The following is a 22,563-nucleotide window of genomic DNA, read 5'->3' on the forward strand; positions in this document are numbered from 1 at the left end:
GTACCGCCCCTCCGACAGTGCGGCGCTCCCTCAGTACTGCCCCTCCGACAGTGCGGCGCTCCCTCAGTACTGCCCCTCCGACAGTGCGGCGCTCCCTCAGTACCGCCCCTCCGACAGTGCGGCGCTCCCTCAGTACTGCCCCTCCGACAGTGCGGCGCTCCCTCAGTACCGCCCCTCCGGCAGTGCGGCACTCCCTCAGTACTGCACTGGGAGTGTCAGCCTGGATTTAAGTGCTCAAGTCCCTGGGATGAGACTTGAACCCACCACCTTCTGACTGAGAGGCGAGAGCGCTGCCCACTGAGCCACAGCTGACACTAATAGGTCTCCGATTGCCATTTTAGGCTGGAACTGGTCGAAGCCTGCGGCCTTTTCACTCCAACCTTCTCCACGGGTGATGGAGCCCCCAGAGGCCCGGCCAAAGGTTGAGGAGGAGCAAGGAGCGACCCACAAAATTAACCTGGGCCACTGCTTCCCTGGGCCCTCCAACTCCCGGACGGTCTCAAGTCCTCAATCCCAGCGAGCCACACCGGCTGCGGCCTGCTTGGCTCCTCGCAGCTCGCTTGGCGAATGTAAAGGAGGCCGGGGTCTCAAAAAAAAAAAGCAGTGGGCTCCGGCCGGCCCGTCCGTCACCCAAATGTGAAAGATCAAAGCCAGGAAATCCTGAACTGGTGGCGTTAAAGAACATACCGGCAGCTGCTTGACCATGGCGATTCAGGGTTACTGTCGGAGATGAAACATCGGCACCAGCCCTGGATTTAACTGAGCAAATTAAATGGTTTTAGAACAAGAAGTGAATTGGGGCTGGAAGTGAAATGATGGGGGAGTGTCTCGGGAGGAGGCAGAGCGAGTCTTCTCTCTCTGAAAGATCTCGTTCAGCCGTAACAAATCTGTATTTAATTGCTGGCTGATCATTAATCTCCGCGAGCCTTTGAACCTGCAAGAAAATGTATTTCTCAATTGGAAGCTGAAAAGCGCGCTCTGCGAATTTAGTACCAACCGCACCAGCAGGCCCCGGCTAAAGCCGCTGCCTTTTAACGAGGGCGCTCGTCTATTCGCTTTAAACCGCAGGGCGCCGCCGCGAACAAGCAGAGGAGTTTGAGCCGAGCGTTTGAAAGTGCCTGTGACTGGCAGAGCGAGCCGCCCATTCGCGGCTTGTGTCAGTTCTCCAACTTTGGGGGAGCCAATTTTGGGCGAGTATTTGTCTGGCGCACCAGGCATTCTGCAACACACTCGGGCAATTTTAACCTAATCCGCCGGCTGGGAGACTGACCCGCTCACGATCGGCTGCGGATTTACCCCCCCCTCGATTTACCGCCTCGATTTACCCCTCGATTTACCCCCGATTTACCCCTCAATTTACCCCTCGTTTACTCCCCGATTTACCCCTCAATTTACCCCTCGATTTACCCCTCGATTTACCCCCCAATTTACCCCCCAATTTACCCCTCGATTTACTCCCCGATTTACCCCTCGATTTACCCCCCAATTTACCCCTCAATTTACCCCTCGATTTACTCCCCGATTTACCCCTCGATTTACCCCCCGATTTACCCCTCAATTTACCCCTCGATTTACTCCCCGATTTACCCCTCGATTTACCCCCTCGATTTACCCCCCAATTTACCCCTCAATTTACCCCCGATTTAACCTCGATTTACCACAATTTACCCCCTCGATTTACCGATAAATCCCCAGGGCCTGTTAATCTACATCCTAGGGTACTTAAGGAAGTGGCCCTAGAAATAGTAGATGCATTGCTGATCATCTTCCAACATTCGATGGAATCTGGAACAGTACCCATGGATTGGAGGGTAGCTAATGTTACCCCACTATTCAAAAAAGGTGGTAGGGAGAAAACGGGGAATTACAGACCGGTGAGCCTGACATCGGTAGTGGGGAAAATGCTAGAGTCCATTATAAAAGATGTAATAGCAGAGCACTTGGAAAACAGTGACAGAATCGGACAAAGTCAACATGGATTTACAAAGGGTAAATCGTGCTTGACTAATCTACTGGAATTTTTTGAGGATGTAACTGGTAAAATAGATAAGGGAGAACCAGTGGATGTGGTGTATTTGGACTTTCAGAAGGCTTTCGATAAGGTCCCGCATAAGAGATTAGCGTGTAAAGTTAAGGCACATGGGATTGGGGGCAAGGTACTGACTTGGATAGAGAACTGGTTGGCAGACAGAAAGCAAAGAGTTGGAATAAACGGGTCTTTTTCCAAGTGGCAGGCAGTGACTAGTGGGGTACCGCAGGGATCGGTCCTTGGACCCCAGCTATTCACAATATATATTAATGATCTAGACAAGGGAACTAGATGTAATATCTCCAAATTTGCAGACGACACAAAGCTGGGTGGGCGTGTGTGCTGTGAGGAGGATGCCGAGAAACTCCAGGATGATTTGGACAGGTTGGGTGATTGGGCAGAAGCATGGCAGATGCAATATAACGTGGATAAATGTGAGGTTATCCACTTTGGTAGCAAAAACAGGAAGGCAGATTATTATTTGAATGGCAATAGATTGGGAGAAGGGGAAGTGCAACGAGACCTGGGTGTCCTTGTGCACCAGTCGCTGAAGGTAAGCATGCAGGTGCAGCAGGCGGTTAAGAAGGCAAATGGTAATTTGGCCTTCGTAGCGAGAGGGTTTGAGTACAAGAACAAGGATGTCTTGCTGCAGTTGTACAAGGCCTTGGTGAGACCACATCTTGAGTATTGTGTGCAGTTTTGGTCGCCTTATCTGAGGAAGGATGTTCTTGCCATGGAGGGAGTGCAGTGAAGATTCACCAGACTGATACCTGGGATGGCAGGAATGACGTATGAGGAGAGATTGGGTCGATTGGGATTATACTCACTGGAGTTTAGAAGAATGAGAGGGGATCTCATCGAAACTTATAAAATTCTAACAGGACTAGACAGACTAGATGCTGGAAGGATGTTCCCGATGGTCGGGGAGTCCAGAACCAGGGGTCACAGTCTAAGGATAAGGGGTAAGCCATTTAGGACAGAAATGAGGAGGAATTTCTTCACCCAGAGAGTGGTGAACCTGTGGAATTCTCTACCACAGAAGGCAGTTGAGGCCAATTCATTAAATATATTCAAGAAGGAGTTGGATATATTTCTCAAGGCTAAAGGGATCAAGGGGTATGGGGAGAAGGCAGGGACAGGGTACTGAATTTGGATGATCAGCCATGATCTCATTGAATGGCGGAGCAGGCTCGAGGGGCCGAATGGCCTACTCCTACTCCTATCTTCTATGTTTCTATGTTTACCCATGATTTCTCGATTTACCCCCTTGATTTACCCCAATTTACTCCGATTTACCCCTCGATTTACCCCTTGATTTACCCCGATTTACCCCTTGATTTACCCCCCTCAATTTACCCATTGATTTACACCCTCGATTTACCCCCTGCCCTGATTTACCTCCCCCCCCACCATAGAAAGGCCCTTTCGTCTCCCATTTCCACCCAACTGCCTCTTGGATCGTCCCAGGATTCCCGCCTCCACTCCGCTTCCCAGCGTCCATTCCATGTGTTGCTCACTCGACGATGGGACGGGGCGGGTTGTGGTGCCCCCACCCCCCCCCCCCACCCCCCACAGCGGAATAGAGTGCCGGGCCGCGATCACTTCCTAGTCTTTGGACGCGAGGAGTGGCCACTTGCGTGGGGCGCGGAGGATGCAGGCCAGCGGGAGTCAGGATCTTCGGTGGGGGGCAGGTGGCGGGGGGAATTGGGAAAGAAAAGTTGGGAGATGCACATGTTCTGGGATTACTGAGGAATCTCGTGGAGTCCTTACCCGGTCTGGTCTATATGTGACTCCAGACCCACAGCAATGTGGTTGACTCTTAACTGCCCCTCAGTTGTAACAAAACCGCTATGACAAGGTCAGCGCTGTGCGAGCACCTTCACCACATGGACTGTAGCAGTTCAAGAGGGAGGCTCACCGCCACCTTCTCACGGGGCAACTAGGGAGGGGCAATAAATGCCAGCCTTCCCAGCGACGCCCACATCCCATGAACGTATATATTAAAAAATAAGTTAAAAGTTTATGTGCCCTCGCCAGTGAGTGCGTGACCCCTGCTAATGACACGTGTGTAGTCAGTAATCACGCTCGCAGATTGGGAGGCTGTGATTTCAGAGACTTTCACACCGACAATAAGAGCTGCAGCAACAATCAATTTTTTACATCTCGCATATCGGTTCAGAGTTCATGCTCTCCCAGCCTTTACTTTCTATAACCTCGGGATATAATCACTGTTTTTCTGTTTATTATCATTCTCGATCTGTGAGTTATTTTTGTCCCCACAACAGAATTGTTTTGCTAAATTGGTGAGCTGGCACAGCTTTGAGCCGAAGCCAAGTTCTGCCTCGAGGTTCAGCCAAGAATCAATCAAACCCAAGGCAGCCTCCAGCCGAAAGCTAAAGTACTCTGGGTTTCAGATCGAGACGTTACTTGATGCTGCCCGTGACTGTCACATTAGGACCCGTGCTGTACCTGCCCTGGGAGTGTTTGATGGGGACTGTGTAGAGGGAGCTTTACTCTGTATCTAACCCGTGCTGTACCTGCCCTGGGAGTGTTTGATGGGACCGTGCAGAGGGAGCTTTACTCTGTATCTAACCCGTGCTGTACCTGCCCTGGGAGTGTTTGATGGGACAGTGTAGAGGGAGCTTTACTCTGTATCTAACCCATGCTGTACCTGCCCTGGGAGTGTTTGATGGGACCGTGCAGAGGGAGCTTTACTCTGTATCTAACCCATGCTGTACCTGCCCTGGGAGTGTTTGATGGGACAGTGTAGAGGGAGCTTTACTCTGTATCTAACCCGTGCTGGCCCTGCCCTGGGAGTGTTTGATGGGACAGTGTAGAGGGAGCTTTACTCTGTATCTAACCCGTGCTGGCCCTGCCCTGGGAGTGTTTGATGGGACAGTGTAGAGGGAGCTTTACTCTGTATCTAACCCGTGCTGTACCTGCCCTGGGAGTGTTTGATGGGACAGTGTAGAGGGTGCTTTACTCTATCTAACCCGTGCTGTACCTGCCCTGGGAGTGTTTGATGGGACAGTGTAGAGGGAGCTTTACTCTGTATCTAACCCGTGCTGTACCTGCCCTGGGAGTGTTTGATGGGACAGTGTAGAGGGAGCTTTACTCTGTATCTAACCCGTGCTGTCCCTGCCCTGGGAATGTTTGATGGGACAGTGTAGAGGGAGCTTTACTCTGTATCTAACCCGTGCTGTACCTGCCCTGGGAGTGTTTGATGGGACAGTGTAGAGGGAGCTTTACTCTGTATCTAACCCATGCTGTACCTGCCCTGGGAGTGTTTGATGGGACCGTGCAGAGGGAGCTTTACTCTGTATCTAACCCATGCTGTACCTGCCCTGGGAGTGTTTGATGGGACAGTGTAGAGGGAGCTTTACTCTGTATCTAACCCGTGCTGGCCCTGCCCTGGGAGTGTTTGATGGGACAGTGTAGAGGGAGCTTTACTCTGTATCTAACCCGTGCTGGCCCTGCCCTGGGAGTGTTTGATGGGACAGTGCAGAGGGAGCTTTACTCTGTATCTAACCCGTGCTGTACCTGCCCTGGGAGTGTTTGATGGGACAGTGTAGAGAGAGCTTTACTCTGTATCTAACCCGTGCTGTACCTGCCCTGGGAGTGTTTGACGGGACAGTGTAGAGGGAGCTTTACCCTGTATCTAACCCGTGCTGTGCCTGCCCTGGGAGTGTGTGATGGGACAGTGTAGAGGGAGCTTTACTCTGTATCTAACCCGTGCTGTACCTGCCCTGGGAGTGTTTGATGGGGCAGTGTAGAGGGAGCTTTACTCTGTATCTAACCCGTGCCGTACCTGTCCTGGGAGTGTTTGATGGGACAGTGTAGAGGGAGCTTTACTCTGTATCTAACCCGTGCTGTACCTGCCCTGGGAGTGTTTGATGGGACAGTGTAGAGGGAGCTTTACTCTATCTAACCCGTGCTGTACCTGCCCTGGGAGTGTTTGATGGGACAGTGTAGAGGGAGCTTTACTCTGTATCTAACCCGTGCTGTACCTGCCCTGGGAGTGTTTGATGGGACAGTGTAGAGGGAGCTTTACTCTGTATCTAACCCGTGCTGTCCCTGCCCTGGGAATGTTTGATGGGACAGTGTAGAGGGAGCTTTACTCTGTATCTAACCCGTGCTGTACCTGCCCTGGGAGTGTTTGATGGGACGGTGTAGAGGGAGCTTTACTCTGTATCTAACCCGTGCTGTACCTGCCCTGGGAGTGTTTGATGTGTAGCTTTCGTCGTGGTCATGAAAGGTGCTATATAAATGCAAATCTTTCTTTTTCTTTCTTTATGTGTGATAAAAGGGACCATCCCTTTCCTTGTCCTTATGTAACCTGCCCTCTTTCACAAGGTGCTCTTGTGTAAATTAAACTAATTCGGATCATCTCCTTCTTGGAATCTTTTCTCTGCACCCGCAGGTGGAACCAGCTCGACCTGGCCATTGTGCTGCTGTCCGTGATGGGGATTACACTGGAGGAGATCGAGATAAGCGCTGCTCTTCCCATTAATCCTACCATCATCCGCATCATGAGGGTCCTCCGGATCGCCAGAGGTAAGCCGCTGTCTCTCCTGATCGAATTGCTGCCTCCTGCTGTAAGTGTATGTCAGGGGACAGCAAGCAAGGGGCAATACCCTTGCTGTTACAGTTGATGCAGTGAATGGAGATGGTGCGAATCTTCGCTGTGTGGGACAATCATTTTTTTTAAAAAGGTATATATTATTCAGGAACCGTCAGTCAAGGTCCCCCCGGCCCATTTCACCAGGCACCACCCAGGTTCCAAACTGTCGGAGAGGCGATGAGGTGAGCACCGTGGGTAGGTGACACTTGGTTTGAGATGTTGAAGTATGTAGGAGAAGAGGGAAGTCGGAGGGAAGTGAGGCGTTCCACAGTTTTGAGGTCCTGGGACCTCCTCTCTGGTGAAGAAGGCCCAGCAGCACCTATATTTCCTAAGGAGGCTGAAGGGATGTAACCTGTCACCCCTGATCCTCTCTAACTTTTACCGCTGCACTATAGAGAGCATCCTGACGAACTGTATCACAGTATGGTATGGCAGCTGTAGCTACTATGACCGGAAAGCCCTGCAGTGGGTAGTCAAAACTGCCCAACGCATTACCGGCACCCGGCTACCGACCATAGAGCACATATACCAGAAACGCTGTCTACGGAGGTCACGGACCATCATCAAAGACCCTACCCACCCCAGCCACAGTCTGTTCGCCCTCCTGCCATCTGGGAGACGCTACAGATGTATTCGCACCCGAACGACCAGATTTAGGAACAGCTTCTTTCCCAGGGCTGTCATCCTACTGAACTCCACAAATAAACTCTAAAGCCTGCACATCTGCCAATGCACTTTATTATGTTTATGTTAATGTATTACAAGCCAAATGAATGTTGAATGTTTAAATGTCTTAATCTAAATGTACACTCTCGGGAGCCGCAAGTCTACATTTCGTTGTACTGCACTTGTGCACTAACAATGACAATAAAGTTGATTGATTGATTGATTGATTGAATAATTTGGAGCAGGTGGCGCCATGTGCCATGATTGCAGCAGAGTGAGCCCCTGCAGAGGAGGACGAACGCGTCGGAAGCCATATTTGGAGCTACGGAGGAACAAGAGAGGAAATTTGAGTGAAGCGCGGACCATAGTAAATAGAGTGAGGAGTCAACCAATTGGCTCATCGAGGCTGCTGCACCATAATTGTTATCCATGCCAACTCTATCTTTTTAATCCCAATTCCTCGCCCTTTTCTCCGCAGCTCTCGGTATCCTTACTTGCCCAAGTATCTATCTTCCTTTTAAATAATTCATTTGACTGTGGCCTTCTCGAGCAGTATGTTCTTTGCTTCAAGTAGATTTCTTGTCAACCGGCTTGGCTCGAATTCTAAGATTAAGTTCCCAAACCACCTTGTCAATTCCCTTCACTATTTTAAACGCCTCAATCAGAGCACCCCTTAATAGAATCATAGAATCATACATCACAGAAGGAGGCCATTCGGTCCCACAGTGTCGGTGCCGACTCTTTCAAGGAGCTGTCAATCAGTCCCACTCTCTCATCCCCAGGGTTATATAACTCATTTTCCAAATTCCTCATTGTAACTCCATCTGTACCAAGTAACATACTGTGCGTCATCTCCAGCATTTCTCCAAACCCTCCTGAGATCAGAAGTCCAAAACAGAACACAGTACTCCAGATGAGGTTTGTCCATAAGAACATTAGAAATAGGAGCAGGAGTCGGCCATTCGGCCCCTCGAGCCTGCTCCGCCATTTAATAAGATCATGGCTGATCTTGACCTCAACTCCACTTTCCCGCCTGATCCCCATAGCCCTTGATTCCCCTGGAGTCCAAAAATCTATCGATATCAGCCTTGAATATACTCAAAGACTGAATATGCACAACTCTCTGGGGTAGACAATTCCAAAGATTCACAAGCCACTGATTGATGTAAAGAGACCACTGAGCACTTTGTTTGAGTATAAAACAAGGCTTTAATCAACTGTTTCACAACCATGAGATTCTAGTTACATCACTAGTTCCTGGTTACAGAAACATCCTGAGCAAGCTGGGCCCACGCCCGAGTATTTATACTCCTTGGACGGCGCCACCAGCTGGCCGCCCAGTGTTACTTCATGAGTCATGATAAGATTCATGACACTGAGTGAAGAATTTCTTCCTCATCTCAGTCCTAAATGGCCGACCCATAAAAACAAAAGAAATAGGTGCAGGAGTCGGCCATTCGACCCCTCGAGCCTGCTCCGCCATTCAATAAGATTGTGATGAAATATTCCATTCATCACTGCCTGTGACTGTGGTTGGTTTCAGGTTCCCCCTTACCATTGTATTGCCTGTGACTGTGGTTGGTTTCAGGTTTCTCCTCACCATTGTATTGTGTATTGGAATGTATGGAATGTGTTGTGTGTAGGGCTCCGCCCATACCTGGCCTCTATGTAAGCCAGCTCAGTCTGGCCTCACAGCCAGTACTGCAGACCTCCAGGGAAGATACCTCTCTCCACTGCGTGTTATCTTCTAAGTTAATAAAAGCCTTGTTTTGTTTCGCTAACATCGAGTCTCGGGATTATTGAGGCACATCAAAGATCATGGCTGATCCAATCTTGGCCTCAACTCCACTTCCCTGCCCGCTCCCCATACCCCTCGACTCCCCTGTAGCTCAAATGTCTGTCAATCTCCGCCTTGAATATATTCACTGACTCCGCCTCCACAGCTCTCTGGGGAAGAGAATTCCAAAGATTCACGACCCTCTGAGAGAAGAAATTCCTCCTCATTTCCATTTTAAATGGGTGACCCCTTATTCTGAAACTATGCCCCCTAGTTCTAGATTCCCCCACGAGGGGAAACATCCTCTCTGCATCTACCCTGTCAATCCCCCTCAGAATCTTGTATGTTTCAGTAAGCTCTGTTGGATTCCAGTAACACTTCCTTACCTTTATGTTCTCTTGTGATGAAGGACAGCGTTCCATTAGCCTTGTTGATCTCTTTTTGCATCAGTGAGCTAGCTTTTTAAGGCGTAAGTATTCCACATCCGTGCTCCCAACGCACACCACATCAGGAAATTGCACAGCTCCCAGCTCGTGATTTTCTGACTGCTGATTTTAATTACAGGCTGGGAGCTGTGCAGTTTCCCAATGTGCAATTTCCCGGTGGAAAACCAGAAGATTTGTCCTTCAATGACCATAAGCTCCATCTGCCATTGTCCTTGCCCACTCGCTTAATCTGCCTCTGTTCCCATTGCGATTCTGTTCTTCACAAGTCACCACAACCCCGAGCTTAGTATTATCCGTAAGCTCAGACACATTCCTGTCTCTTCCCAAATTCCATTCTCATTTTGTGCACAGCGTGAGAATCTGCGGCCTGACGACCAACCCTAAATGACATCACGTGGCGCTGCTCTGAACTCCGGTAATGTTCATTTTCTCCCTATTTAGTAGAGTTGATAAACAGGGTTGGATAAAACAGATTCAGAAAAGCCAGAGATTGGAAACTACATCAAGTCCACAGCACAGAAACAGGCCATTCGGCCCAACTGGTCCGTGCCGGTGTTTATGCCCAACACCAGCCTCCTCCCACCCCTCTTCATCTCACCCTATCAACATATCCTTCTATTCCTTTCTCCCTCATGTGTTTATCCAGCTTCCCCTTAAGAATATCTCCACTATTCGCCTCAACCACTCCCTGTGGGAGCAAGTTCCACATTCTCACCACTCCTCTGGGGAAAGATGTTTTCCCTTTCGAGGAACTGAACCTTGGTCTCCTACGTGACAAGCAGGGGATGCTCACCACTGTGCCAATGGGGAACTGCTGCTAGAGGTGGCAGAAGGTTTAACCAGTCTATAATATAAACAGAAAATGTTGGAAACACTCCGCAGGTCAGGCAGCATCTGTGGAGAGAGGAACAGAGTTAACGTTTCAGGTCGATGACCCTTCGTCAGAACTGGAAAAAGTTGGAGGTGGAACAGGTTTTTAAGCAAGTGTCGGGGCCGGGAGAGGGGGGAGGGGAGGAAAGAACAAAAGGGAAGGTCTGTGATAGGGCGGAAGGCCGGAGAGATTAAGAGACAAAAGGGATGATGGTGCGAGGCAAAAGGAAATGGTAATGGGGCAAGTCAAGAAACAAAAGATGACTCTAGATGAAGTGTAAATGGCGATGGCAGAATGATCGATAGCTGCCATGTGAGAGAGAGAAAAAAAAGATCGGGGCCGAGGTTATGGTCTGAAATTGTTGAACTCGATGTTGAGTCCAGAAGGCTGTAAAGTGCCTAATCGAAAGATGAGGTGCTGTTCCTCGAGCTTACGTTCAGCTTCATTGGAGCAGCGTTTCTTCTATCTTGTCCTGGAGTGTGAGAGGTGCTAACCAGCTTCCCTCTGGCATAATATTCAGTCACTGTGACTGCATAGAATATACAGTACAGAAACAGGCCATTCGGCCCAACTGGTCCGTGCCGGTGTTTTATGCTCCACATGAGCCTTCTCCCGCCCCATACTCCATCTAACCCCTATCTTTTCGTTTTGATTTTATCAGTGCTGAAATTGCTGAAGATGGCCACCGGAATGAGAGCCCTCCTGGACACCGTAGTGCAGGCTCTGCCTCAGGTAAACCACACAGGCCTTAGGCCTAACTATCCATTTAAAATTAAAAAAAATATATATATATCATGAAAAGCTTTAAAAATGCGAGCCTCAAACTTGGCAGGTTGCAGGAGGGATTCTTTTCCTGGGCGGACCACGCTCGGTTTCCAGTGACGAACTGAGCCTTATAGAGCGAGAGGTCCCCGGATTGGTGCCCAGTCGGTTCTGGGTTAGCAGTGGGCAGCAGGCAATGGTACCATGGTGGTTATGTGACTGGACTGGTAATCCAGGGGCCTGGACTAATGATCCACGAGACGTGAGTTCATATCCCACCACGGCAGCTGTGCAATTTAAATTCAGTTAATTAAATAAATCTGAAATAAAAAAGCTAATATCTGTAATGTTGTGACTGTGAAACTACCGGATTGTGGTAAAAAAAAACATCTGATTCACTAATGTCCTTTAGGGAAGGTAATCTGCTGCTTTTACCTGGTCTGGCCTATATGTGACTCCCGACCCACAGCAATGTGGTTGGCTCCTAACTGTCCTCTGAAACATAGGAGCAGGAGTAGGCCATTCGGCCCCTCAAGCCTGCTCCGCCATTCAATGAGATCATGGCTGATCATCCAAATTCAGTACCCTGTCCCTGCTTTCTCCCCATATCCCTTTAGCCTTAAGAAATATATCTAACTCCTTCTTGAATATATTTAATGAATTGGCCTCAACTGCCTTCTGTGGTAGAGAATTCCACAGGTTCACCACTCTCTGGGTGAAGAAATTCCTCCTCATCTCAGTCCTAAATGGCTTACCCCTTATCCTTAGACTGTGACCCCTGGTTCTGGACTCCCCCGCCATCGGGAACATCCTTCCTGCATCTAGTCTGTCTAGTCCTGTTAGAATTTTATAAGCTTCAATGAGATCCCCTCTCATTCTTCTAAACTCCAGCGAATATAAGCCCAATTGACCCAATCTCTCCTCATACGTCATTCCTGCCATCCCAGGTATCAGCCTGGTGAATCTTCGCTGCACTCCCTCCATGGCAAGAACATCCTTCCTCAGATAAGGCGACCAAAACTGCACACAATACTCAAGCTGAAATGGCCTAGCGAGCCACTCAGTTGTATTCAAGAATGTGGCTCACCTTCTCGAGGGCAATTAGTGATGGGCAGTGAATGCTGAGCCTGGCCAGCGATGCCCACATTCCGGTGAACGAATAAATACAAAACAAAACAATTAGCTGCAGTGCTTGTGGGAAAATCAGCCAGGGTTCCCAAGGGAGTCGGCAACCCTCCAGGAATTAATCTCCTGGACACTGCTGCAAGCAACTCCGGGAAGAAAAATCATAGGCGTGTTTAAAACGAATGCTCGTTTTCTTTGAACATTTTCATTGGTTAGTTACAAAAATATTGGAGATTGGGGAAAAATGGGGACTGATTGACCGAGTGGGGCAGTTGGAGGTGGGAGGATCTTTTTTTTTTTAATCGTTCACGGGATTTGAGCGTCACTGGCAAGCCCAGCATTTATTGCCCATCTCTAGTTGCCCTTTGAGAAGGTGGTGGTGAGCTGCCTTCTTGAACCGCTGCAGTCCGTGTGGTGAAGGTGCTCCCACAGTGCTGTTAGGGAGGGAGTTCCAGGATTTTGACCCAGCGACGATGAAGGATCGGCCGATATATTTCCAAGTCAGGATGGTGTGTGACTTGGAGGGGAACTTGGAGGTGGTGGTGTTCCCATGCGCCTGCTGCCCTTTGTCCTTCTAGGTGGAAGAGGTCGTGGGTTTGGGAGGTGCTGCTGAAGAAGGGAATGTGACGGAATCTCCAGGAATATATACAAACAGAGAAGGGAACCCTAACTGGAAGCACAAGAACAGAATAGGTAGGAGCAGGAGTAGGTCATTTGGCCCCTCGAGCCTGCTCCGCCGTTCAATAAGATCATGGCTGATCTGATCTTGGCCTCAACTCCACTTCCCTGCCCGCTCCCCATAACCCTCGACTCCCTTATCGTTCAAAAATCTGTCAATCTGCACCTTAAATATATTCAATGACTCCGCCTCCACAGCTCTCTGATTCACAACCCTCATTTCCAATTTAAAAGAGTTTCCCCTTATTCTGAAACTATGCCCCCTAGTTCTAGATTCCCCCACGAGGGGAAACATCCTCTCTGCATCTACCCTGTCGAGCCCCTTCAGAATCTTGTATGTTTCAATAAGATCCCCTCTCATCCTTCTAAACTCCAATGAGTATAGGCCCAACCTGCTCAACCTTTCCTCATAAGTCAACCCCCCTCATCTCCGGAATAGGGTAGGTGGGAGCACATGCCCTGCCAGGATTCGGGCAGGATCTATAAAGAGATGAACGTTCCGTTGTATCTGGTTGGAGCAGTAGAGTCGTAGAGCGATAACGGCACAGAAGGAGGCCATTCGGCCCATCGAGTCCATGCCGGCAAAGCACTAACCAGCCAACACTCCAGGATTGGCCCTGGAGTCTCCAGGAATGGAGGACTAATCTCCAGGTCACTGCCACGGGCAAAAAGTCGGAGAAAAGTTACAGGGGAATTAAAAAATGGGGTGCTTTTTAAAATTTTCTTTGAACACCATTGTTTATTAGTTCTAAAAATACTTGGGAGATGGGAAGGAAAAGGTCGTTGGATGGATAGCCAAGCATCATCCTGTTGGGTAATGAAGAGTCTGTTCGCTTTCCGATTGGCCGTGGGGAGGCGGGGCGTCGCCAGGGTGGGCGTGTCGGGCGACCAATAGCAGGAGGATATTGCAGCGATTGAAAAGATACAGGAGAGAGCAACCAGAATGATTGAGGCGACGGATGGATTGGATTATGAGGAGTGATTATGTAAATCGGGCATGTTCCTACTGGAAAAGAGAAGGTTGAGAGGCGATACGATGGCGGTATTTAAGATTCTAAAGGCACTAGATAATGTCGAGCGTGACGAGCTGTTTCACCGTGTCCAGAACAGGAGACCCAGAGGGCACGGCCTGCGCTCGAAGGGGGTAAATTCAAAACTGATCTGCAGAAACAGTATTTCAGTGAGTGAGCGGTCAATCTGTGGAACAGGCTCCCTAGAGAGACGGTGGAAGGAATTAGTATTGATTCGTTCAAGTGCAACTTAGACAAATTTCTTTCAGAAAATAACATTTTGAGATAAAAAGGAGCAGAGAGGAAGCTTTGGTTCACAGCTGAGAAACGATATACTCAGAGGAAAATGTTCTACTCCCCAGGGCAGGTACAGCATGGGTTAGATACAGAGTAAAGCTCCCTCTACACTGTCCCATCACACACTCCCAGGGCAGGTACAGCATGGGTTAGATACAGAGTAAAGCTCCCTCTAGACTGTTCCATCAAACACTCCCAGGGCAGGTACAGCATGGGTTAGATACAGAGTAAAGCTCCCTCTACACTGTCCCATCAAACACTCCCAGGGCAGGTACAGCACGGGTTAGATACAGAGTAAAGCTCCCTCTACACTGTCCCATCAAACACTCCCAGGGCAGGTACAGCACGGGTTAGATACAGAGTAAAGCTCCCTCTACACTGTCCCATCAAACACTCCCAGGGCAGGTACAGCGCGGGTTAGATACAGAGTAAAGCTCCCTCTACACTGTCCCATCAAACACTCCCAGGGCAGGTACAGCATGGGTTAGATACAGAGTAAAGCTCCCTCTACACTGTCCCATCAAACACTCCCAGGCCAGCTACAGCATGGGTTCGATACAGAGTAAAGCTCCCTCTACACTGTCCCATCAAACTCTCCCAGGGCAGGTACAGCACGGGTTAGATACAGAGTAAAGCTCCCTCTACACTGTCCCATCAAACACTCCCAGGGCAGGTACAGCACGGGTTAGATACAGAGTAAAGCTCCCTCTACACTGTCCCATCAAACGACCCCTGACCATGAGTTTACCCCATTTTGCAGTTTACAACTTTTAACGGAGCAGTGTTATCTGAGGCTCAGTTACTGCAGAAGGAGTAATTACACCTGACAGTTTTACGTATTAGCAGAGGGACAGACGGAGAGATGCACAGGTAGAGAGAGAGTTGGACAGAGAGCGAGAAACATATATACAGGAAAACATACATACAGACAGAAAGAAATACAGAGAGACAGAAAATGAGTAAAGCAGACATATAGACAGACAAAGACATAAATAGACAGCGAAGCATACAGCATGTGGAGATAAACAGAGAGATAAGTATATCGAGATAGTCAGATATAGATAGGTTTGAACTGCACTAAATAAAATTTTATTAAAGGGAGATTTATGTTCCTATTGCCACGACTCTGAAAGCCAGACGAGTCTGCTCCTTCCTGCTGATGGAGTTCCCCTGCTCCCTTCCCCAGTGCCCCGACACAGAGAGAACAGACTGTCTGTCCTGGTCATGTCCGTTATTGAAGTCTACTGCCCACTGATTTCAGGCTCTCTCAGGCCTTTGCAACCAGTCGTGTTTGGCAAATGATCAACAATAAAAGCCCATCGCTGACGGGCCAACCTCTTTCAGCTCGGTTTGAAACCGGCAAGAATTAATCTTCTTCCCTTTCCTCTTTCAGGTGGGAAACCTCGGCCTCCTCTTCATGCTGCTTTTCTTCATTTACGCGGCACTGGGTGTCGAACTGTTTGGCAAATTGGGTAGGTTACTTCTCCGCCCCTGCCTCAGCTCATCGGCTGCTGAAACCCTCAGCCATGCCTTTGTTACCTCTAGACTCGACTATTCCAACGCACTCCTGGCTGGCCTCCCACATTCCACCCTACGTAAACTGTGAGGTCATCCAAAACTCTGCTGTCTGCCCATCACCCCTGTGCTCGCTGACCTACATTTGCTCCCGGTTAAGCAGCGCTTCGATTTCAAAATTCTCATCCTTGTTTTTAAATCCCTCCATGGCCTCGCCCCTCCCTATCTCTGTAATCTCCTCCAGCCCCACAACCCCCCCGAGATATCTGCGCTCCTCTAATTCTGCCCTCTTGAGCACCCCTGATTATAATCGCTCCACCATTGGCGGTCGTGCCTTCAGCTGCCTGGGCCCTGAGCTCTGGAATTCCCTCCCTAAACCTCTCTGCCTCTCTCCCCTCCTTTAAGACGCTCCTTAAAACCGACCTCTTTGACCAAGCTTTTGGTCACCTGCCCTAATTTCTCCTTATGTGGCTCGGTGTCAAATTTTTTGTCCTATAATACTCCTGTGCAGCGCCTTGGGACATTTTACTACGTTAAAGGCGCTATATAAATACAAGTTGTTGTTGCTGTTTGGCGCTGTGGATCAGCGGGCACACTAGCTGTGGATCAGCGGGCACACTAGCTGTGGATCAGCGGGTACACTAGCTGTGGATCAGCGGGTACGCTAGCTGTGGATCAGCGGGCACACTAGCTGTGGATCAGCGGGCACACTAGCTGTGGATCAGCGGGCACACTAGCTGTGGATCAGCGGGTACACTAGCTGTGGATCAGTGGGTACACTAGCTGTGGATCAGCGGGTACGCTAGCTGTGGATCAGCGGGTACGCTAGCTGTGGATCAGCGGGTACACTAGCTGTGGATCAGCGGGTACACTAGCTGTGGATCAGTGGGTACGCTAGCTGTGGATCAGCGGGTACGCTAGCTGTGGATCAGCGGGTACGCTAGCTGTGGATCAGCGGGTGCGCTAGCTGTGGATCAGCGGGTACGCTAGCTGTGGATCAGCGGGTACGCTAGCTGTGGATCAGCGGGTACACTAGCTGTGGATCAGTGGGTACACTAGCTGTGGATCAGCGGGTACGCTAGCTGTGAATCACTGGGTACACTAGCTTTGGATCAGCGGGTACGCTAGCTGTGGATCAGCGGGTACGCTAGCTGTGGATCAGTGGGTACGCTAGCTGTGGATCAGTGGGTACACTAGCTGTGGATCAGTGGGTACGCTAGCTGTGGATCAGCGGGTACGCTAGCTGTGGATCAGTGGGTACACTAGCTGTGGATCAGTGGGTACGCTAGCTGTGGATCAGTGGGTGCGCTAGCTGTGGATCAGTGGGTACACAAGCCTAGTGGTAATGGTAATGGTCCAGCAATCGAGAGGCTGTGAGGTCATAATCCCACCATTGGCAAGTTGGGAAACTGAGTTCAGTTTCTGGCCTAGCACCACTTAAAGTGGCCATGAATTGTTGTACACACCCAACTGATTAACTAATGTCTGTCAGGGAAGCTGCTGCCTTCCTACCTGGTCTGGCCTATGTGTGACTCCAGTCCCACACTACATGGTTGACTCTGAATGCCGTGGTACAGCCGTGGCTCAGTGGGCAGCGCTCTCGCCTCTGAGTTAGAAGGTTGAGGGTTCGAGTCCCCACTCCAGAGACTTGAGCACAAAAAGCCAGGCTGACACACCAGGGCAGTACTGAGGGAGCGCTGCACTGTCGGAGGGGCAGTACTGAGGGAGTGCTGCACTGTCGGAGGGGCGGTACTGAGGGAGGGCCACACTGTCGGAGGGGCAGTACTGAGGGAGCGCCGCACTGTCGGAGGGGCAGTACTGAGGGAGCGCCGCACTGTCGGAGGGGCAGTACTGAGGGAGCGCCGCACCGTCAGAGGGGCAGTACTGAGGGAGCACTGCACTGTCGGAGGGGCAGTACTGAGGGAGCACTGCACTGTCGGAGGGGCAGTACTGAGGGAGCGCCGCACTGTCGGAGGGGCAGTACTGAGGGAGCACTGCACTGTCGGAGGGGCAGTACTGAGGGAGCACTGCACTGTCAGAGGGGCAGTACTGAGGGAGCGCCGCACTGTCGGAGGGGCAGTACTGAGGGAGCACTGCACTGTCGGAGGGGCAGTACTGAGGGAGCGCCGCACTGTCGGAGGGGCAGTACTGAGGGAGCACTGCACTGTCGGAGGGGCGGTACTGAGGGAGCACTGCACTGTCGGCGGGGCAGTACTGAGGGAGCACTGCACTGTCGGAGGGGCGGTACTGAGGGAGCACTGCACTGTCGGAGGGGCAGTACTGAGGGAGCACTGCACTGTCGGAGGGGCAGTACTGAGGGAGCACTGCACTGTCGGAGGGGCAGTACTGAGGGAGCACTGCACTGTCGGAGGGGCAGTACTGAGGGAGCGCCGCACTGTCAGAGGTGCTGTCTTTCAGATGAGACGTTAAACCGAGGCCCCGTCTGCCCTCTCAGGTGGACGTAAAAGATTTTGAAGATCAGGGGGAGTTCTCCCTGGTGTCCGGGGGCCAATATTTATCCCTCAACCAACATCACTATAACAGATGATCTGATCATTTATCACATTGCTGTTTGTGGGAGCTTGCTGTGCGCAAATTGGCTGCAGCGTTTCCCGACATTACAACAGTGACCACACTTGAAAAAGTGCTTCATTGGCTGTAAAGCGCTTTGGGACGTCCTGAGGTGGTGAAAGGCGCTGGAGAAATACAAGTTCTTTCTTTACAGGGAGGAAGGCATTCAGCGGAAACTTGGTTGTTTTATCTTCTTCACTCCCAAGGGCTTCATCACCCCTCCCTGCCTGGTGATCACAGCCCATAGAATTGGGAGAATGGGCTAGAAGTTGTGATATAAGAAAACTACTCGGCACTTGGTCTAAGCGTTAAACAAAGCTTTAATCAACTGTTTTACAACATGGAGGTCTAGTTGTGTCCTTCACTAGTTCCTGTTAAGAATGTCCTGAGCAAGCTGGGCCCGTGCCCGAGTATTTATACAGCGCCACCCGCAGGCCGCCCCGTATTATTTCATAAGTCATTTCCACATGAATAACAAGATTCATGTCAAGTTGCTCTTGGGGTTTGGAATTAGTGAACAGCAGAGATCGTTCCACAATACAACGCTCCCAGTTAGGAGCTGCATTCACGGTAGCGCATCTCGGAAAATCACCGGCACACGGCCCACGATTCTCTGCTTCCCAGCGCGTGTGCCGGATGGCGGAATCACCGCCAGTTTGGTCCCGACCCCGTCTCCAGGTGACGGGCTGTGCCTTCATGTCTAACACCTTCTCTTTCTTTCTTGGTTCCAAGTCTGCAACGAGGACCATCCCTGTGAGGGGATGAGCCGCCACGCTACCTTCGAAAATTTCGGCATGGCGTTCCTGACGTTGTTCCAGGTGTCAACCGGGGACAACTGGAATGGGATAATGAAGGTAGGAAGCTGGGAATTTATTTCACACTCTCATCATTGCTCTTGGGCAGGTTGGGAAAGTGCAGCAGAGCCTCCTGGTGGCAGTGTCAGAGCTGGAATCCTGCGGAGGGCGAACACAGCACTGCTCGTCAGCCTGGTGCGAACAGTGGATGGCCTTTGTGCTGAAGGGACCTGTGTGAGTGTGTGTGCTTCTGTGTGTGTCCATGTGTGTGTCCCTCTGTGAGTGTGTGCCTCTGTGAGTGTGTGTGAGTATGTGTGTCCCTCTGTGTGTGTGTGTGTGTGTGTCCCTCTGTGTGTGTGCCCCTCTGTGTGAGTGTGTGTGTGTCCCTCTGTGAGTGTGTGTGCTTCTGTGTGTGTCCATGTGTGTGTCCCTCTGTGAGTGTGTGCCTCTGTGAGTGTGTGTGTCCCTCTGAGTGTGTGTGCTTCTGTGTGTGTGTGTGTGTGTGTGTGTGTGTCCCTCTGTGTGTGTGTCCCTCTGTGAGTGTGTGTGTGTCCCTCTGTGTGAGTGTGTGTGTGTCCCTCTGTGTGAGTGTGTGTCCCTCTGAGTGTGTGTGCTTCTGTGTGTGTGTGTCTGTGTGTGTGTCCCTCTGTGTGTGTGTCACTCTGTGTGTGTGTGCCTCTGTGAGTGTGTGTGAGTATGTGTGTCCCTCTGTGTGAGTGTGTGTGCTTCTGTGTGTGTCCATGTGTGTGTCCCTCTGTGAGTGTGTGCCTCTGTGAGTGTGTGTGAGTATGTGTGTCCCTCTGTGTGTGTGTGTGTGTGTCCCTCTGTGTGTGTGCCCCTCTGTGTGAGTGTGTGTGTGTCCCTCTGTGAGTGTGTGTGCTTCTGTGTGTGTCCATGTGTGTGTCCCTCTGTGAGTGTGTGCCTCTGTGAGTGTGTGTGTCCCTCTGTGTGTGTGTGTGTCCCTCTGTGTGTGTGTCCCTCTGTGAGTGTGTGTGTGTCCCTCTGTGTGAGTGTGTGTGTGTCCCTCTGTGTGAGTGTGTGTCCCTCTGAGTGTGTGTGCTTCTGTGTATGTGTGTCTGTGTGTGTGTCCCTCTGTGTGTGTGTCACTCTGTGTGTGTGTGTGTCCCTCTGTGAGTGTGTGTCCCTCTGTGAGTGTGTGAGTGTGTGTGTGTGTGGAGCCTCCAGCCATTTCATGTTATTTGGGTGGCAATACGATCGGTGCTGTTCTCCTGTGAACATGTAACAGGCGTGTACCAAATTTCTCTCTGTGCTGTTAATAACCCAATGGGGTTATTAAGTAAAAAGAAATAGCGGGGATAATTGTCACCTTTAACACTCTCTGTGCCGGGATTTAGCCCATTACTGTTAGAGTGAAACTGCCCTTTGTTGCTCCAGGACCTGAGTCAGAGGGGCAGCACTGAGGGAGCGCCGCACTGTCGGAGGGGCAGTACTGAGGGAGTGCTGTACTGTCAGAGGGGCAGCACTGAGGGAGCACCGCACTGTCGGAGGGGCAGTACTGAGGGAGTGTCGGAGGGGCAGTACTGAGGGAGTGTCGGAGGGGCAGTACTGAGGGAGCGCTGCACTGTCGGAGTGGCAGTACTGAGGGAGTGCCGCACTGTCGGAGGGGCAGTGCTGAGGGAGCGCCACACTGTCGGAGGGGCAGTGCTCAGGGAGTGCCACACTGTCGGAGGGGCAGTACTGAGGGAGTGTCGGAGGGGCAGTACTGAGGGAGCGCTGCACTGTCAGAGAGGCAGCACTGAGGGAGCGCCGCACTGTCGGAGGGGCAGTACTGAGGGAGCGCCGCACTGTCAGAGGGGCAGAACTGAGGGAGCGCTGCACTGTCAGAGGGGCAGTACTGAGGGAGTGTCGGAGGGGCAGTATTGAGGGAGTGTCGGAGGGGCATTACTGAGGAAGTGTCGGAGGGGCAGTACTGAGGGAGTGTCGGAGGGGTAGTACCGAGGGAGTGTCGGAGGGGCAGTACTGAGGGAGTGTCGGAGGGGCGGTACTGAGGGAGTGTCGGAGGGGCAGTACTGAGGGAGTGTCGGAGGGGCGGTACTGAGGGAGTGTCGGAGGGACAGTATTGAGGGAGTGCCGCACTGTCAGCGGGCAGTACTGAGGGAGTGCCGCACTGTCGGAGGGACAGTGCTGAGGGCGCGCCGCACTGTCGGAGGGGCAGTACTGAGGGAGCGCTGCACTGTCGGAGGGGCAGTGCTGAGGGAGTGCTGCACTGTCGGGGGGCAGTACTGAGGGAGTGCTGCACTGTTGGAGGGGCAGTACTGAGGGAGCGCCGCACTGTCGGAGGGGCAGTACTGAAGGAGTACCGCACTGTCAGAGGGGCAGTACTGAAGGAGCGCTGCACTGTCGGAGGGGCAGTACTGAGGGAGCGCTGCACTGTCGGAGGGGCAGTACTGAGGGAGTGCTGCACTGTTGGAGGGGCAGTACTGAGGGAACGCTGCACTGTCGGAGGGACAGTACTGAGGGAGTGCCGCACTGTCAGAAGGGCATTACTGAGGCAGTGCTGCACTGTTGGAGAGGCAGTACTGAGGGAGCGCCGCACTGTCGGAGGGGCAGTACTGAAGGAGCGCCACACTGTCGGAGGGGCAGTACTGAGGGAGCGCCGCACTGTCGGAGGGGCAGTATTGAGGGAGTGCCGCACTGTCGGAGGGTCAGTGCTGAGGGAGCGCCGCACCATCAGAGTGGCAGTACTGAAGGAACGCCGCACTGTCGCAGGGGCAGTACTGAGGGAGCGCCGCACTGTCGGAGGGGCAGTGCTGAGGGAGCACCGCACTGTCGGAGGGGCAGTACTAAGGGAGCGCCGCACTGTCGGAGGGGCAGTGTTGAGGGAGCGCCGCACTGTCGGAGGGGCAGCACTGAGGGAGCGCTGCACTGTCGGAGGGGCAGTACTGAGGGAGTGCTGCACTGTTGGAGGGGCAGTACTGAGGGAGCGCCGCACTGTCGGAGGGGCAGTACTGAGGGAGCGCCGCACTGTCGGAGGGGCAGTACTGAGGGAGTGCCGCACTGTCGGAGGGGCAGTACTGAGGGAGTGCTGCACTGTCGGAGGGGCAGTACTGAGGGAGCGCTGCACTGTCCGTGGGGCAGTACTGAGGGAGCGCTGCACTGTCCGTGGGGCAGTACTGAGGGAGCGCCGCACTGTCGGAGGGGCAGTACTGAGGGAGTGCTGCACTGTCGGAGGGGCAGTACTGAGGGAGCGCTGCACTGTCCGTGGGGCAGTACTGAGGGAGCGCTGCACTGTCCGTGGGGCAGTACTGAGGGAGCGCCGCACTGTCAGAGGTGCCGTCTTTCGGATGAGATGTTAAACCAAGGCCCCGTCTGCTCTCTCAGGTGACCGTAAAAGATCCCACGGCCACTATTTCAAAGAAGAGCAGGGGAGTTCTCCCCGG

General features: G+C 51.7%; 1 protein-coding gene across 1 annotated transcript in view; it reads left to right on the forward strand.

Annotated features, from left to right (window-relative positions):
- LOC147099632 (voltage-dependent T-type calcium channel subunit alpha-1I-like) overlaps positions 1-22,563 on the forward strand; it is a 259,865-nt gene that overhangs the window by 210,934 nt on the left and 26,368 nt on the right. The window contains exons 27-30 of the mRNA XM_085969212.1: positions 6,450-6,583; positions 11,072-11,142; positions 15,676-15,754; positions 19,101-19,222. Coding sequence (XP_085825338.1) covers positions 6,450-6,583; positions 11,072-11,142; positions 15,676-15,754; positions 19,101-19,222 — 406 coding nt within the window. The remainder of the gene's footprint in view (positions 1-6,449; positions 6,584-11,071; positions 11,143-15,675; positions 15,755-19,100; positions 19,223-22,563) is intronic.

Source organism: Somniosus microcephalus, chromosome 28 (genome assembly GCF_052327205.1).
Source record: "Somniosus microcephalus isolate GS21.2 chromosome 28, FLI_Smic_1.0, whole genome shotgun sequence".
In the NCBI taxonomy this organism is placed as follows: Eukaryota; Metazoa; Chordata; class Chondrichthyes; order Squaliformes; family Somniosidae; genus Somniosus; species Somniosus microcephalus.